Raw genomic sequence first — 18,882 nt, 5'->3', positions numbered from 1 at the left:
ATGACGTTTCAATCAACCATTTTTACTGTTCTTACATTTAATTTTTTTTTTAAAGGAAATAAAAGAGAACAATTGACCATGAGCTGTTCCATTCCTCATTATTCCAATGAGCTTCATGGAGATGTGGTAATTTTTTCTGGTATTATTGGCGCCACCTGCTGTGTAGGGTGAACAAATCAAAGCTGAGTCCTTCCAGCACATGTTTAAGTCAAAGCCTCAGCTGATTTCCTTTTAGAATACTCTTTATTTGATTAAAGAACTTGCATTCTTTGTGTACACTGGAATGTGTTCTATTCCCTAGGTCATTATTGTACAGGGTACAAAACTTTTTTTAAATATTACCTCCAAAGTAATTTAAGAAAAATGCTCCTTTGATGTTTGAAACTAAACTTGACTCCGTTTTAAAATCATACAGATAAGCAACTCTTGAACACAACTGAATTAAGATTCATAGTCTACTTAACTATGGGACAGGATTTGCTTCCCCTCTCCCAGAACATATCACCCTCACATGGAAAAAACAGGAGTTACATTTCCTCACAATGCAATTAAGGTAACAGAGGAGAGACAGCTAACTTCTTTGGCAGACAACCCCACAAGCACTGGTGTGAACTTAGTCTCAAAAACAAGTGTTCTTCCACTGAAGCATAGTACACAAGTTTCTAGGACTTCCATGAGCTAGAAACTTCATTTCCTGTCACCCACAAACCAGCAAAGTAGTTATGTTTGACTAGAACCATGAGGCCTTGCTACAATGATGGTTAGCAAAGTTCCTTGTTGAAGTTATGCAATCAGCCAGGCACGGCTCAGATGTAGACAGTCTGAGACTACCCAATGTCACCCCCCTTCTTTCCCCCCCCCCAAAAAAAGGTTCTAAAGAAGGTGGGGGGGGGGAGTGTTTTTAGTGAGCATGGCTCCCCTGGGGATGACATAGCCAATGCTATTCCAGCTAGTCAGCTTTTCTGTGGAGCAACGGAGTGCGGTTGAGTGCAGCCCTTACACTACAGGACAAACTTAGAAGGGCACCAGTACTTGACTTTTACCTAAAGTCTCTGTGCTGCAACCCCAGCTTCCCTCCTCCTAACGCCATCAATAAGTGCCAACATGATCACTCCTTTCTGCTCTTATGTGGGCCCAAGCAGACATAGTCTAACATATTCATGTTTCAGTAATTCAGATCTGTACCTGGGGTTGAACAAAGCAGGCTCCATACCCTTTTATAAGCAGCTTCTAGGAAGGGCTAAGATGCATACTAGCAGGTATGGGGGCTCAATTAACTGGGGAAGATTGAAATAGATCAAGAAAGGTGTTCACTTACACCAGGCACAATGACTTTAAACACCTGGCCTAGGGTCTGCACCAAAGAGTGACAGGAAATTGCAGCAAATATGAGTATTTCCAGGTACACTTCCTCCACTCCTCTAAGTTGGATCCAATCAATTCAGAAGCTCCATTCTCTGCCAGCTGGGAGACAACTCTGATCTAACTCACACCAAAGGCATGTAGCTCACTGTGGGAGTTGGTCCAAGTGCAGGTCCACCACTAAAAAGCAGAGTTGAACAGGCAGCAAATACAGGCAGAGGAGGAACATGTTTACTACACCCACCCAAAACTTCATTTTTAAAACTGAGGCCAAGTCCAATCAGCTAATTCCATTCCCAAGACAAAAGGATCCAGAATGCATAATGCCCATGTTTAGAATATCTTAATGCATATTTAAATCCATGGAAAGAAGGGCTGAAGGCAGGGGATAAATTAAAATGGCAACAATCATGACAAAAACGGAACTCAATACACTAAAAAGGAAGAGAATGAGTTGTAGTTTCTTTCCGGGACTGAGCTATGCAGCTAGCTTTGTGGGAGAGAGGAAGGGGAGGAATCAAAGCCAGGATTTCTCAATGAAGATCCTGCTTTACTGTTGTCCAGTAAAATCTGCCAAAGAAATTAGCAGCCTTTCCCCATATGATCACGTCAATTCTCTGTCAAAGAATGCCAAAGAAATTAGCAGCCTTTCCCCATATGATCATGTCAATTCTCTGTCAAAGAATGCCCGTGACCCAGGAACACTGCAGTTGGCAGACAGAGCCGTGTGTCCAAGCAAAGAGAGGGCTGCGGCGTTCCAGACGTTCAAAATAAACTTCAGCCTTTTTGTGTTTTAATTTTTTTTAAAAATCATTTGTTACTCCCTGCTGCTGGTGTTACAGTATTTCATATTTGTCCACTAAGAAGGTGGTCTCAGTGGAAAACCTTACGGGGCTGTTCCCATCTACCTGGGTCACTTTGGTAACCTGTGGAGATAATACACAGTGTTAGTTCAGCAATCGATATTCTGTCTCCAAAACACAATTCAGATGAGATTTTTCAGTTCAAACCAGGACAAAAGAGCGATGGTAGCTGGGCACATCACTTCTGAGCCACAAGGTCAACTTCAGCTTGAGGTTCGGTTTCCAGCTGTCCTTAGTGGATAAGAATCCAGACAGTTACCTCATTTATGGTAACAACCAAGTCTCCGCTCAGAGTACTCTGGATGCAACTGAGTTGTGCCTTCTGGTTAAGGTTCAAGGTGGAGAAAGGTCTCACTGCAGCTGCTCCATTTGACCAGGCAGATGGATCAGTAGCTTTCAGTTCCCTGTACTGTGGATGTTTACCCCATACAAACTAGCCTTCACACTAAGGTAAAGGCAATTTTCTTTTGCTTCAGGTGATCTAGCATCCTCCGCCTTCCACCCCAGTACATTTCTCAAACACGGTGATAAATGGATTGCTTTAGTCACCATATCTCAGGACAAGTGGAACTAATGCTTAGTAGAGACACTGAGGAAGAAATTCAGATATAGCTGAAATTGCAGGGTAAGTTTTAGAAAAGCTGAATGGAATTATCCGAACTGGAATTTGGCCAGGATACCAGCATGAATGCCCAGTCTCATAAAAAACATCTTGGGCACAGGTGCCTAAGATCTGTCTATTCTGAAGGAGATGGCAGCATAATGCCCCAAGCATCAAGCTGTGTGCACTACTGATTCACTGCAACCACTTCAGGCAGTACTTAGCTTTTTCCTGGGGGGATCCCCTCTAGTGTGATCTAGCCCTACTCCCTGCCTTCAGAAAGCTGAGAAATCATAGCTACAGCTGCAAATCATCCTCACCACTGCTGCCTATTTTTTCAGCAGCGTCAGGTGGGAAGAACACACCGGACTGAACAAAGGGTAGTCTCCACATAGCTCAAGGGCAGAAAAGCAGCAAGAGGGAACTGCAGCAATATCAAATAAAGAGGCTGCTCTTGGAGAAGATCCAGCAGAAAGAGAGGGATTAAGGAGAGGCACTGCGAAGGATGGTGCAACAGACAGCAAAGAGAAGCAAGAGCTAGACAGTCTCCAGGAGTATCACTGACACAACTGGGTGGGTGCTACAAATGCAGAGCCACGCACCTACCACAAAACAATTAGCGTGCTATTGCAACTGTTCACGCCAAGGACTGCAGTGCGTTAGGCTTCAAGCTAGCGCTGCCCAAGCTCTGCCCCAGAAGGATACACAAGTAGTGGGGGTGGCCATACCTTTATGTTGCAGTAATTCTTTTTGGAGACGAAGGAGACTTGCACCGGGAAGAAATCATTGGGCTGCCCTGCTATGCTGAACTCCAGGCTGCCACTCTTGTTTTTGGCATCTATCACTGGCAGGCACCATTCGAGGAGATTCCTCCTGCTATCATGGCGATACTCCCCATCAATCTCTCCAATCACTGGGGCACCAACACTGGACCTGCAGCAGAGCAACATGAGCTCATTTGCACACAGGTAATGGCACACTTGTCACAGCCCCAACGGGGACAGCTCACCACCTAAAAGCCCTCCACAAACCAAATTCAGAGACAAAAAGATAGATTTCACAGAGGAGACCAGCATTTCTCAATTTGGGGGTCCTGAACCAATGGGAATTGCAGGGGAGGGAGGGTGTCACAAGGGTATTCTGTGCTGACTTCACAGCTGGGCAGCTAAAGATAGGCAGCTATTGGCAGGGAACCCAGATCTGAAGGCAGTGCCTCTGCTGGAAGCAGCACAGAAGTAAGAGTGGCAAAACCATACCATGCTGTCCTCACTTCTGCACTGCTACCTTCAGAGCAGGGTGGCTGGAGAGTGGTAGCTGCTGACTGAAGACCTGGCTCTGCAGACAGCAGCAAAGCAATAAGGGCAGCGATATCCTATCATGCCATCCTTACTTCTGTGCCGCTGCTATGCAGAAGTAAGGGTAGCAGTACTACAAAACTCACCCCTCCACCCAAGTCCTTTCTAGCTCAGAATCTCTACTAGGGATGCAAAATCCCATTTAATTAGCTAACTAGTTAAATGAGAGATGGTAGGGGGCTCCCCCATGGTGGGCAGCAGCTGGTCAGGCCAGAGTGCCCCTGCCCACAGTGGTAAACAAGGGTAAGGCCTGCTCTGGCTGTGCTGGATGCCCCCACCTGCCACAGAAACCGCAGGGCTGGAGCAACCCCCTGCTCTTGGCAAGCAGGTGGCTGCTCCATCCCCCACCAGTTAAGGGTGAGGCTTAGCAGTTAACTGTTCACATCCCTAATCTCTACAATTACAACACTCTGAAATGTCAGATTTAAATAGCTGCAATCACTATTTTTAAAATCCCAAAATTGTGAAATTATCAAAATGGGCCATGAATTTGGTAGGGCCTTTAGCATGGGTGAGAGCATGAAGGAGGAAAAACAGTCAGTCCATGAAGCGTAACAAAAGCAGTTTTAGCTCCTCAGGTGGGGGAACCAAACTCTAATTTACAGCAGACACACGCATGTCGCATGACTGCCATCACTCCTGTGCTACCCCCCATGACTGCTGGAAAGGGAAGAACCCCACAGGATATTTACAGGTACTTGCTGAGCACAGCCCCACCCCCAAATCCTACTTACGGCAATGGGATTGTGATGACCACATCATTCAGTTCTAGGCTCTCCTCTTGCAGCTCATATTCAATGTTAACGTCACAACCATTCCCGCTTTCTGATGGCCAGCAGTTAACTAAAGGCACAAAACCGCACGTTGGATCATGTGACCTTGTTTTACAGCAGTGGTAAGCAACCTGCAGCCCATTCGGGTTCTGTGTGTGGTCCACACAACCCTCCCGTGTTCTTTGCCCCCACACACCTCTCACTCACATGCTTCTGCCAGGTCCAGCCCTCCAGTTAACAGGTAAGTATGCCAATTAGGCTAATGCTTAACAGCTAACTGGTTAATATTTTACAGACTTAAAGGGGGCTATTTTCAGTAATGCTAGATAATCTATGTGTTGTTCCTGTCCCCTACTTTTCCCCCTCCCTCCCAGTACTTCTGGAGCACTGTGAATCAGCTGATTTTCACCCAGTCCCCCACTCTTGCCCCCTCCTTCAGGGATCTCAAACAACAGCTGATTAGAAGGTTCAAGTTCTGGGAGGGAGGAGGAGTAGCAAGGACAATAATCAGCCAGTTCTCACACTCCAGAAATGCTGGAAGGAAAGGGGAAGAGAAGGAGGCAGCAGGGAAGAGGAAGAGCAGAGCCTGGAGTAGAGGGGAGAGTTAAGCAGCCTTCAGCAAATAGAAGGGAAACATATTTAAAGCAAGGGAAGGTGTGAGGTGCATGTTAATTTCACACCCCATTGTGAGAACCATGCACACACTCTGTTTTCTCTATGTTACTTTTGGTTGTAATTTAATTTGCCCTTAATGGATCACCTTGTGTTGAAAAGGTATGATAAAGAAGGGGAATCAAGTGCAATGTATTTAATCTTATTTTTGAGGTCATGGTTAATGCACATGCCCAATTTCAATCTTGCAACCCCCTGAGATGGGGAGAAACTTATGCTGTTCACTCACTAGCCTTGGTTGCCTATCGCTATTTTACAGGGACAGGCCTCTGGAGAAAGAGAGACACAGAGAAATGCAGGTGAGCTCTAAATGAAGGAGAAATAGTCAATCACCTCAGAGCTGCCAGCACACCTGAGCGATTGCAGAGCAACACACAGATTGTCTAGCATTACTGAAAATAGCCACGGATTGGATAAAACATCTCAGAGGGAAGAGGCACTAAAATGTCTTCCCTTGCACAATATCAAAGAGCAGAACATTCTGCTGAAGGCAGTGCCTGTTGTAGCAGATGGGCTGTCATGTCCTATTCACCCCAGGCTCAAGCATCCCACCTGAAGAATGACACATGCATACTTGCACTCACTTGTCAGTGGAATGAAAGATTCTTCTGTGGTCTGCAACCTCCATTTCAGTACTCCCACATCACTGTTAATAGGGAATGATTTCTCTGGGTTCTTCAAGCCAAGCAGCGATTCAGCAGTAAAAAGTTTCTTGTCCACATTTGGGTGAGTCTGAAATGAGGAAGACAGCAAGACACAGCTACTCTTTGCTTTAGTTTGAATTCAAAGGAGACCACAGATGTGTCTAGATAATACTGTTTTTGGTGAAGGGCTCCTGACCACACATGAGCACCTTTGGCAGGAAAAATTGCTGATTTCAGAATGCTACAGGATCATGATTGCTCAGCAATCCAGAGCTGACTCCAAGAAACAGAAGGTTAATTTACCAAAATGTTTAGTTTGGCCTGTTCCTCCAATGCTTTCCTTTTAAAAAGGATTTTAGCCAATAAGCTGGAGCGGACATTTAGATTTTTCCAAAATATGTTTTAATGAAGCTTGAGATCTACAGGAATATTTCCACTTAAATTCAAGTTGAAACTTCTTTATCATTTTAAGCACATAAAAACAGCCCTGCTGTATTTGCAGCCTTCTGCTACTGAATGGAACAGACTAGAAGCCAGTGAAACTGTTTTTTCCTTGACCAAATTCAGAGTAAAATAAAAATTAAACCATCTAAACAGGGAAAATTAAATTCACTCTTTATAATCCAAGTGTTATTAAACTATAGCAATAGAAGCAGGCAGCTATTTTAGTAAAGCTACTTTTTGATGATTAACATCTAAATCATATTGGAGGGATAGGAACTGCCACTTGATACTGAGCGTTGAGGAAGAATTCTCAGTCCCTAGAAAGGCAATAAGGACGTCCATCACTTCACACAAGGTCCTCTGACCAATTAAGCAGCAGCACTACCTAATCTGTAGGAGTTGTAATGGCAGCCATGATACAGGGCATATAAAGTGGGAAAATCTTCAGGGTTCAGCAAGCACATGGAACCACACGAAGAGGGGAAAGGTCAAATATGTGATAGTCTCCTCAGTTTACAATACTGACAGTAGCCCAAAAGCTATGGTTCTAAAAACCGTCTCTGATATTAAGGACAATGACAGCAAAAGTAACTGTATTCTGGTTGATTAAATAATTTTCATTGGCTGAGAATAACTTTATACATACACCCTCTTCTTTATACAAGAAACTCATGATGGAACTAACATCAAGCAACACACTGGGACTGCTGCAAAGTCCAAGTGAAATCAAGTGGCACAAATATGAATCATGGGATAGATAAGGCTGTGGGAGCATAAGTGTAAGAAACTGTATTTTCAAGTTAACTTGAGTGTTCTAAACAGGAGATTTCGCCTTTATTTGTGCTGTACTTACATTTACTGTAACTGCCATTTTTAAGTGTATCTACAGGAGAACTTGGATAAAAATATACAATACAGTACTGCTTCCATCCATGACAGAAGTACATATGTAAGCCAGGACCATTAGCCAGCCTTACCTGTAGCTGTATCCCCTTCTTGTCTTCATTTTCTACATGGAGGCGAATCCGGGAAAACTTTTCATCTAAGATCCTCAGCATGATCATGCCATGCAGTTCCATGTTTTGTAACCCACCATCACGACCACAAGTCAAGGAAATCTTCTCCTCGATTTTCATATGCACACTGGACAGAAAAGAAAAGCCCAATACACACCAAATGCCCTAGTTTGACAGACAAGATAATTGTTTCTTTGAGACCTGACTGGACAATTTTTTAAAAAGTGCTTAAGAGGATGTTGTCAAAAAATGACAACTCAGAGAGAAGTCATGCAGACCAGTATTATGGAAACATGCACTTCTGCTCGAAACAGATTCACATAGAAGACACTAGAATCACCTGTGCATGGCACAAGCCTGGAACAGATAAGAGCCCAAACACATAACCCTGGCTCTTCCTCTGTAGAACACTTAGGCAGTTTTCAAAAGAAAGAGCTGAACGCTGGGAAGAAACATATGGATACTTCTGGTGCTTGAAAAGCCACTATATGAGTTTATGTACTGCACTGCCAAGCTGTTCTATTCAGTACAGAATAGAAAATATGTAGGCAACATGAAAACTTGTCTAGAAAGGACTGTAGTCAGAATCATGTGTTTCACTTAGCCTTATAAAATAGCCATAATGCCATCTTTAATGGCAGCAATGTCTCTATGCTCCAACATGGAACACTGGAATTTTGCATACATGCACTCTAACTGGAAATAAGCCAGGAACTCTTCAAGGCTCCACCAACACTCAGAGTGGTGAAAGCAGACTTCTGAACCAGTCACCTCAATACCTGGTATCTGCTGACAAATCGGTAAGCTCCAGACAAAAGAACAAAACCAGTCAAGGAGTCAGAGGAATGAAAACATGAAGAACTATTAAAAACTCTGTATAGCTGAGTTTAGAGCAGATGGAGGAGGTAAGAAGATGAGAGCTCTCTCTCAGAATCTGAAGGGGGCAGACATCCAGAAATAAAAGAATTGGGAGAAAGAAATATTAGGTTGAATACAAATTCAGAAGACAAGGAGTAAAATTTCCAATTCACCTAAATGACTTAAACACATGAGTCCCAAGCTCCTAACCTTCTAAGTTACTTTTGAAAATGGAACTTAGCCTAAATAAATTCAGAGCCTCTTGAAAATTTTACCCAAAGCCTAAGGGTCAGTATGGTGTGAGGAAATCTGTTTCATAAAATGAAGAGCTTTAACATATTTAGAAGACATAACTAGAGTCTCTAGTCAAACTGAAAAGAGCATCCCTCTTACAGCCCAGGGCAATGTCTACCTCTCCATGTTAATGGGCGCAGCGAGAACCTTGGCTGCCTCTGAGGAACGCTTGCCTACAGAAGAGGTCATGATATTTTCGCCTTCTGATTTCAGCTTGTCCACAAAGTTGTCCACTTCCTTTCCTTTAGCTCCAAGCTTCAAAGCTTTACTGGGGCCTGATGGTCTAAAGAAGAAAAAAAAGAAAGAGATGGAAACGTGTATCAGACAACTACGGCAGCAGATACAACCTTTCCACAAATTTCACATCATTACAATGGGACCATTCCAGCATCACAGCTTTTACTTTGAGCCCTTCTAGGGAAGTAAAAGGTTAACCAGCTAATCAGGAAGTCTGACCCTTAATGGGTGAGGCTTACTGGTTCCAGTTAACTGTAGAGACTGGAGCAGCTCCCCACCCATCATGGGCAAGGGACTGCTCCAGCCCTGTGGGGCCCACTGCAGGCCGGGGCGTGCCCGGGCCAGGCCCAGCAGCAACGAGTTATACACGGAGGCTTTTCTGAAAGCTCTGCAGTTTAAAGTTAAACCTTACATATTATGTGCATTTTTAGCATCCCTCTACATCAGGGGTGGCCAACCTAAACCTGAGAAGGAGCCAGAATTTACCAATGCACATTGCCAAAGAGCAACAGTTCTATGTCACCAGCCCTGATCATCTCCCCACCACTACACTCAGCACATCCCGCCCACTGGCAGCCCCACCAGTCAGTGCCGCCTCCTTTTCCTCCTGACCACTGGGATCAGCTTTTTCTCAGTGGGAGACACTGGAGGGGGGAAGCATGGGTGTGACAGGCCCAGTGGAGAGGGTGGGAAGTGGCAGGATCCTAGGGGGAAAGGGTGGAGGGGGACAGTGCCTAGGGCAGAGCTGGGGGTTCAACAGTGAGCACCCTCCAGCCCAGTGGAAAGTTGGCACCTGTAGCTTCAGCCCTGGATTTGGTACCTAGGCAAGAAGCCGCATATAACTTCTGAAGAGCCGCATGTGGCTCTGGAGCCACAGGCTGGCCACCCTTGCTCTACATCATTTAATTGTACTTGTCTAGCAATGCAGTCAATCAGCAAGGCAATCCAAAACTTGAGCCTTTCATTTTAACAAGCAGTCCTCAGCATCTTTTCTCTTGCTGATGAACATGCTCTACCTTACAGCCCCGCACTGGGCCATTTTAATCTTCCTCCCATTATAAGGGCAACAGGTCCTACGGGACCCGTGTCCTGATACAGGGCTCTATCCCAGTCCTGGCCAGGGCTCTAGTCTACCTGAACCAGTTTTGTACCTGGCTGGTGCAGGTGCCACTTTGGGCTTCTCTGTTTCAATAATGGTCTCTGTGATCATGGCCGCAGTTGTACCCCCAGATACAGCCGAGCTGCCAAATCCACCAAAGCCTGGTGCTTTTTTGCCCTGTCTCTCTGCATCTCTTCGGGCCTGCTGCAACTCCTTGGCTTTCCGGCGCATTTCAGCCTTTGCCTCACGCTCTTGAGTCTAGAAGAAAAAGAACAGCAACTGACTAGATTTTTAAGACTGATCTACTCCATTTGTCAAAGTGCAATAAGGACGGAAAGAGGAGACGAAAGCAGGACAGACTGTTTATGAAATGTTAAAATTGATCACTGACGAATTAAGGGTTAGGATCAAACCTGGAACAGTAGCAACTAGAGATGTTAAATACTGGTTAATTGAGTAGTTGATTAACCTAATGAATTCTTATCAGTTACTCAACTATTTTACAGTCTGCGGGAGTGAGGCTGGCAGCCAGCGCACTCCGGGCCCACCCCCGAGGAGCTCCCTGCCACTCTGCACTGCTGCCTCTGTTTCAGGGGTGGCAGCAGCACAGGGTGACAGCAGCCCCTGTCTGGAGCGGGGCTGAGCTCCCAGACCAGTCATGAGCCAGAAATGAGCCGGGCTACCTGCCCAACTGGCTCCTAATACATATTAAACGTAGAGCCACAGTGGGGGAAGGTCCCGAACCCAGCGCGAGCCAGGACTGAGTTGGGCTGCTGGCCAGCCTGCTGAAAAATTTACTGGCGGGGGGAGGGGAACATATGTAGTCTATAGCATTAACCTATAAGCTTTTGCTTATCGGTTATTCAACTACACTATTACATCCTTAGGAGCAATCTCACTGTACAGAAACCAGCAATTTCATTTCACATAACTAAGACATGGAATGCCTCTGCCTCACCTCTCTGACTGCTCGAAACACTTTCTCTTCATGTGAGTCCATCTCTGTGAAGGTCCGAATTTGTGCCAGGTTTACGTTCTCACGGTAGCCCAGGGCAACAATTTCATCAAAGGCAAAAATCAGGTCAAAGCAGTGCTCAGAGATCTCATTCTCCTCCAGAGCTCGGCAATATTCAGGAATCTGGTTAGGGAGAATAATTAAAATAAGGGTCTCTGCAAAGGAAGAGAAGATGACTAACTACCCCCACCATATGTACAGGTGGAATTCTCCCCTGTGCAGAGGCTTAACAGAAGGCCTATGCACTACTTACATTCTATTTTAAGTATGTGAGACTTGAAGTGGTCCTGAGGCCTCATGTAGTGTCTGCACTAGGATTAATTTTACCCAAAGGCATCACTTTTGTGACCCTCCCAGCCTTGCCTGGCCCCAAAATGCCACCCCAATCCTATCTTTTTAAAGTCAATAACCAGTCATTGCTTGTTTCAACTGCTTAATACAGGGAAAGAGTGACACTATTAAAACATGCATTTTAAAGACTAAATTGAATTATAATATTCTATTTCAGCTACATTTTAACTGAACTGGCAGATAGTAAGCAGTGATTTCCAGGAGCTCCCCAGGCTGTAATTGGCTGACACACAAAGAAATCTCAAAGCTTTATACAGATGATAGCATGAATACATATGCAGATAGATTTTTACAACAGGATTACTACTATTAGGGATGTTAGTGAGTAGCTGACTGAAGTATCAACTACTTGCCTCGCCTCTCCTCTCCTCCTCCTCAGCCCCTCCCGCCTCCCACCACCACCGCTGCCTCTATGAAAGGCAGCAAGGGAAGGGTGGGAAAACAGGAACCAGTGCTGGGAGATGTCAGCTTAAAAGTGGCTGGTGCCAGAGCAGCCCATTTGCAGTGGATGTAACTGGCCACCACAAATAGGGGCTGCTGGACTCAGCTCAAGCCGAGACCAAGCAGTCCCGGCTCATGCTGGCTCTGGGAGCCATCCACAGTGCAGTCTCTGGATTTTAAATGTAGTAAGAGCCCAGCAGCTCTTCTTGACTAATCACGTAGTCGATATAAATTGTATCGACCACATGATTAGCCATATAACTGCAATTTAACATCCTTAACTACTATACCAATTGCACACAGCAAATTAAATACATTCTATTTATTTACTTTGTACAAGTGGTACTTAGTTTTGTTTATAGCACTCCATACTTGTTAACAAATATTTATTTTACTGAAGGGTTGGGTTGTTCTGGTTTAATCAAAGAAAGTTAACTCAAAGCCAGACACTTCTTCCATATGGGCCTCAGTCAAGGAAGAGAGAAGAAACTTAGGATCAGATTCAATGATTACTTCTAGGTCACTAATGGGACATAGATTAGATTCTATTATGAGGCAGTGGATATAGCAGTAACAGCTCCCCAATACAGCACTTTATAACATCATTGCTTCAGGACAGTATCATCCAAAATGCATATTAAGTAAACTTGGAATGAAGTTCTTACCACTCTAGAGAAGAGACGGAGTGTTTCTAGGTCTTCTAGGATATTGCTATTTTTGGTGGTGATCAGCACCATATACAGCTTTTCCATTGGCTGATATACATATCGCACACTCTCGGTCTCCACAAACGTGTGCTGCTTCCCGGTGTTCATAAGTTTGGGGAAGGCTGCCAACAGCCCCTCAATGCGGGTGCGAGTCATCTCCACGAACTGCCGGGAAACTATGGCCTTTCCTGCCTTTGTGCAGACGGCTGCCGCCAAGAGCACCTATGAGGAATACAAGCACTGGTTAGTTAAATTCATCATACACATTTCCTGAAACTAGACAGTCTCACAAAACCTTTAAGATAATGTTCATTGACTGTGAAAGTGAAACTATTTGGTCAGAGACCTTACATTCATACTGCTTTGTGAAGTGCCTGGTATACTTAGCATCAAAAACAAAAATTTACATTAACGTATAGAGTTTTCATCCATACTTCCGCTTAGCCTGGAGAACACAATGCTTCCAGGGGGAGAACCCACTTCGGCTTCTGGTGCTCCTCCCATCCACCAAATCCATGTCACACTGGTCAGAGCTAACAGCTACCTAACCTGATTTCATAGACTGCTCTAACACAAATGGTGCAGTGAAATCTCAAAAGTGTTCTAAACAAGTCTTCAGATTGACTTAAAGCACAAACACACAAAAAAGGATTTCAAATGCTACTTGCTAGATTAGTAAACTTCCGATAATCCGGCACCTTTAGGATCCAGGGGGTGCCGGATTATCAGATATGCCAGACTACTGGAAGGGGGGGCTATGAAGGGTCTGGGGTGGGGATGCCACCCTAGACCCCTCATAGCCCCCCCCCTTCCTATAGTCCGGCTCTGCCCCAGGCATCCCCGATTCAGCCGCTGCTGGTCAGTTTCAGCAGTGGCTGAATCTGGGACGCCTGGGGCAGAGCAGCTGGGGTGCTGCCAGGTTGGTCCCGTAACGCTGCCCCACAGTGCTGCGGGACCAACCCGGCAGCACTCCAGCTGCTCTGCCCCAGGAGTCCCCAATTCAGCTGCTGGTCAGTTTCAGCAGCGGCTGAATCGGGGAAGCCTGGCGCAGAGCAGCTCCAATTGTTTGGCTGCCTGGAGCACTTCCAGGTTCCTGTTGGTGCTGGACCATCAGGAGCGCCGGAGAATTGGATGCTGGACCAATGGAGTTTTACGTACATACATTAACATGGTCTTCAGTGAGGTTACCAATAGTTCAACCACACCAAAAGATCACTTGTCAATGGGCAGGGCAAATGTCAGAACAGAGCTACTAAAACATTAATCTTCAGCAACGCCTTCAAAGTGCTTTGGACATTATTAAAATGCTGCTATTTGTTTCACATATCAGCTTGTTTAAAAAGGTACATTTATGGAGTTTAGGCCCAAAATTTAGCCTTTGAGGCAAATGTTAATAGTTTTACCATATCTATCATCAATGGAAAGGATTTAATGACATTTCTTTTAAAAGATTATTTTCACCAAACTTTTTTTTTAAATTATATTCCCAAGTAGTACTGGAAACCCACAGTGGAACATTGCTTTGTACTTGGGGAACAAACAGAGCTCTGAATGTTATTATGGAAGTAATCCAAAGGCAAAGATACTGAAAAGGTAGAACTGTTTTAAATTCTGTTTTAATACAAACATTAAAAACAAATAAGGAAGTACTTTTAAATTTATTTTCTTTGCACAGTACCCTTTTACAAATTAACTGATAACACATTGATAATAAAATATTAAAAATTAATTACTGTTCATTGAGCGTCCCTTGTACTTTTCAGATGTTCTCACATAACTGATCATTTAAAAGCAGTAGGAGAGTTGCCACTATATATCTTAAGGTTCTATCAGAAACTTCAGCTTTCTATCAAATAATTTCTCTCTACTAGAAAGAGATTACCTTAACTACTTAATTGAATTGAGAGTCTTCAACAGAACCTGCCTTCTATGGCCAAAGATTCAACAATTGCTTCTTTATTTCATGCTCTTTGTTGATTAAGCAAATATTTCAAGTGCAGACAAATTTAGGACCCTATGTTGAACATGCTCATAACCACACACTGCACAAGCCACTCCTAGCTGGACAGGATACTTGATGAAACCGATTAAATCCCATCTGGGCAACAGTTACATTGACTTGCCACTTGTTCCCAGTGGAGGCCATGTTCAAAGGATCCCACCCACGAGCCACATGTGAGCCCTGCATAAACCCAAACCACACCGTGAGCCACATGTTGAGTAGCCCTGCTGTAAGCTTTTCACTATTACAGTCCTGGAAGTCCTGTCGTTGCTTTCCATTCACAATCCTCTGGCTCATCTGATGGGAGATGACATCTCCACAAAGGCTGCCAGTCCATTGTACAAAAGTGCCCCTGTGGATGATGTAGTAAGTATGCTTAGGGCTTCTGGACTGCCTAGTGATATGCTGTATTCCAATTAGGCAATGGTGGGAACCTGAGACTCATTTCTAACCTGTGCATATCATGGGCTTGCATTGCTCTCGGAGTTGGACTAATGTAAGGTAACGGTCTTCTGTTGATATGCATTTTAGTAGTTAAATTCCTTGACTGTCATTACTCATTCAAAGTGCTGTGAGATGGGTGGAAAGCAGGTAAATATTGCATTGTATTAATATTAGCAGAACTGACTTAAATTGGGCCTGTGTGTTGCATAGGCTTGTCTTAATCTCTGTATTCATGCCTGTCAATGTGAAAAGTAATTTGAATATAACTGCATATATATTTGCATGTATATGCAACCACACTTAGGTTGTGGCCATCGGCATGTGCTCATCATTGTGGCCCCCGGGGGCTTCCACAGTTGAGTAGCCCTAACTTACAGCCTTCAACTACCCTAGGATGGCTGAGTCTGATTACCACTTGAATGAGGCAGTAAACACACACAAAATTCAGAGGTTCTACTAAAGAAGAAAGCCTTCATATTCTTTAAAAGCCTTTAACTTGTATAAACAATTAATGTAAGTTCACCTAAGGAAGCGGTCACAGATTACTGTATGCTTATAATGTACCGCAATTCCTTTGACACTGTCTCTCTGAGTCAAGCATTACCACTTAGGAAGCAAATACTGATGATGTGTCATTGCTTCATCCCAGTCACTGACAACCCAAAAGCATGTATGTCAGGTTTGAGCATATTCCACTGTTCAGTCACAGTGGACTTTTTTCAGGCTTTGGACATTGGCCTGTTAGTACTGATTAGTGCGTCAATACGGGAGACTCAGAAAAGTTAACACATCCTTAGTCTCCACTTTGCAAGGATCTAGAGTATAAAAATACTGTTTTAACATATAAAATGTCCCAGTGATCTGCACAATCTAAGGTCTCTAGATCAAGAATTTCAAGAAAGTCCTCACTCTTAGTACAGCTATGCTGAACAATTGCATATGGCAGCTTGCATATCTTGTAACTTAAAAACATAAATATATAAACAAACATCAGATTTAGTTGTTCGGATTTATTTGATTAGATTTAACTAACATTGCAAGTCTAACACCTCAATATTTAACTAGGTTTTAAAAGGTTGGCTCCATTTATTAATTCACAATTTTGTTACTTAGGAGATAGTACTTTCTGGGTGGGGAGAGCACATTACAAACACCCCACATTAAAAAAGTAAGAATTTTCAACCTGCCATAATTTCTTGAGACTACCTTGGGAAAGCAAGAGATACGCCATGTTAAAGATACTTAATATCTTATGCTGCATTGCAAATATTTTGATTCTTTTTCACAGGGGACAAAAATTAAATTAGGTATTCTTGGTTTGGAATTTGTTTTAAAGGCCAAGAGGTTTAAAACAAAAAAGACAGTATTTCTTCAGGCAACACACGGTCAACCTGTGAAACTCCTTGCCAGAGGAGGTTGTGAAGACCAGGACTTTACCAGGGATTAAAAAAAGCTATTTAAATTCATGAAGGGTAAGTCCATCAATGCTTATTAGCCAGGATGGTAGGAATGGTGTCCCTAGTCTCTGTTTGTCAGAGACTGGGAATGGGTGAAAGAGGAGGGTTTTCACTTGATGATTGCCTCTTCCGTTCATTCCCTCTGTGGCACTTGACATTGGCCACTGTTGGAAGACAATACTGGTCTCTATGGTCTGACCCAGTATGGCCATTCTTATGTACATTGTTCTTAGCCTCACTAAATTAAATTACATATTCTCCCAGTAATAAAAGGTTATAGCAAAGCAATTCCTCATTAAAGGAGCTGTGAAATGTGAATAGTTAAGAATTATATCAAACTAATCCTCAAACACCACAGGATATTTGAATAGAAATAATTTGATATTATGTACAAATCTGAAACTGAAACAAAGTTATATAGCACTTGATTTTGATGCATTATGCTTACTAAGAAAAGAGTCAAATTATCTCTCTTTTTTTTTAAAACACAGTTCAAATATTTATCCCAGTAAATTCAAAGACCACAAAACTAGCTGGAAAGAAGAACAATTATTCAAAGGAACAACCCCAAAAGGTACATGCTCTTTTAAATTAATCTGTCCTTGTGTGCAAATTATCCCACACTGCACTTTGCTTGCTATACTGTCATGACAGTGTGAAAGGTCTAGGTTGGATATTAGGAAAAACTGTTTGACTAGGAGGGTGGTGAAGCACTGGAATGGGTTACCTAGGGAGGTGGTGGAATCTCCATCCATGGAGGTTTTTAAGTCTCGGCTTGACCAAGCCCTGGCTGGGTTGATATAGTGGGGATTGGTCCTGCCTAAAGCAGGGGGCTGGCCTTGATGACCTCCTAAGGTCTCTTCCAGCTCTATGATTCTATGATGTGTAACATTTTCCTCTATATCATTTAACAGGTCTTTTCTCTAATCAGTCAAAGTTGTTTCTCCACCTCTAACAGGGTATGAAGCTGTTTAACACCCATTTACTAATTTATCAAGAAATGTAAGCAAATTATACTATCCTTGGCCACAAAAACCACATGCTTGAAGTTGTGTACAAGCCTGTTACTACAAAGAGTCAAATGTAATTTACTGCAATTAGGAGCCAATCTAGCCTCTTTGCAATACAAAGAGCTACAATGTGAGTTCATAAAAAACAGAATACAACTGATACACGTTTAAATCCCCTACATGAAGCTATATATATGTATATATTTGTATCGTTCCAAGCGGATATATAGATCATATAGATGTATTGACTTGTTTATACAAACTCTGGACCAATATTAAACTGTAGGATTAGTAAGCAATTTTTCATGCCCACTTGACATGACTTAAAGGAACCTGATATTCAGACAGTGTGAAGTAATCAGTCTCTGAAAGTAAGGCTCTTTCAACTGGACAAGCAAAGTAAATGTACTTGGACTAGATTTAAAACCCCCCACAAATGCAGGGTCACAAGGTCTGAGGTCACAAGATCATGAGGACAACTGGATTATTTTCCCAGATATATTATTGATTCATGTAATTTTCGGGAAGACCACTTAACTGCTGTGCACCTCAAGTTTTGCCAACGTAAACTTAAGATAATATCTGCACAACAGGGTTATGCACGTTAATACCATTAGCAATAAAGTACGTTGAACTACAGTATTCTCACACGTTTGTAGACAGGTTTTAGCCAACTGTGTGTACTGCTGTGATCTTACACATGGATCTACCCAGCCCATGTCCAGCGGTCAGGTTAGACTCAGACCCGTCCACACGGCCGTGTGACCAAGCCCGGGAGCGGCGAGGTGCCACAAGCCTCTCTCCGCCGCAGGGGGCTGGCCGCTTGGCAGGGCGGCAGAGGTGTCCCAGGCCAGGCCCGGGACCTGCCCGGAACCGGCATCGCCGGCTGCCCGCGGAGAGGCCCCCACAGCGGGGCAGGCCCACGCGAGGCCCCGAGAGCCACACGCCGGCGGGCGGCCCGAGGCCTGGGGCGAGCGGCCGCCGCGGCAAGGCGCCAGGCAGGGGCACGAAGAGGCCGGGCGGGAGCGCGGCCCGGCGCTTACCATGGCGGCGGAGCGTGACTGCGGCCCGGCGCGCTCAGTCTCCCGCGGCCTCAGCAGCGGCCGCCGCGTCTCCCTCCCGCGGCCCCACAAGATGGCGGCGCCGAGCCACGTCCCCAGCCGGAAGCGCCGCCACGCACGGGGGCGGGAGCACCTCGCTCCTCCCCCGCCCGCCGCGCCCCTGAGCCCCGGAGACC

General features: G+C 44.3%; 1 protein-coding gene across 1 annotated transcript; it reads right to left on the bottom strand.

Moving 5' to 3' along the window:
* Position 1: 1 nt before the first annotated feature.
* On the bottom strand, positions 2 to 18,845 carry ARCN1 (archain 1 coat protein complex I subunit delta). The gene is made up of 10 exons (XM_075909573.2): positions 18,689 to 18,845; positions 12,691 to 12,954; positions 11,177 to 11,356; positions 10,271 to 10,476; positions 9,001 to 9,165; positions 7,692 to 7,857; positions 6,211 to 6,358; positions 4,916 to 5,024; positions 3,555 to 3,759; positions 2 to 2,288 (listed from the first exon to the last, which is right to left on the bottom strand). The coding sequence occupies exons 1-10, from the start codon at positions 18,689 to 18,691 to the stop codon at positions 2,199 to 2,201; spliced, it is 1,536 nt and encodes a 511-aa protein (XP_075765688.1). The 5' UTR covers positions 18,692 to 18,845; the 3' UTR covers positions 2 to 2,198.
* Positions 18,846 to 18,882: the final 37 nt, after the last annotated feature.

The sequence above is a fragment of the Pelodiscus sinensis genome, chromosome 25, assembly GCF_052426305.1.
Source record: "Pelodiscus sinensis isolate ZL-2025 chromosome 25, ASM5242630v1, whole genome shotgun sequence".
NCBI lineage: Eukaryota > Metazoa > Chordata > Testudines > Trionychidae > Pelodiscus > Pelodiscus sinensis.
The sequence above is the reverse complement of the archived record's forward strand: the minus strand, read 5'-3'. Positions and strand labels throughout refer to the sequence as shown.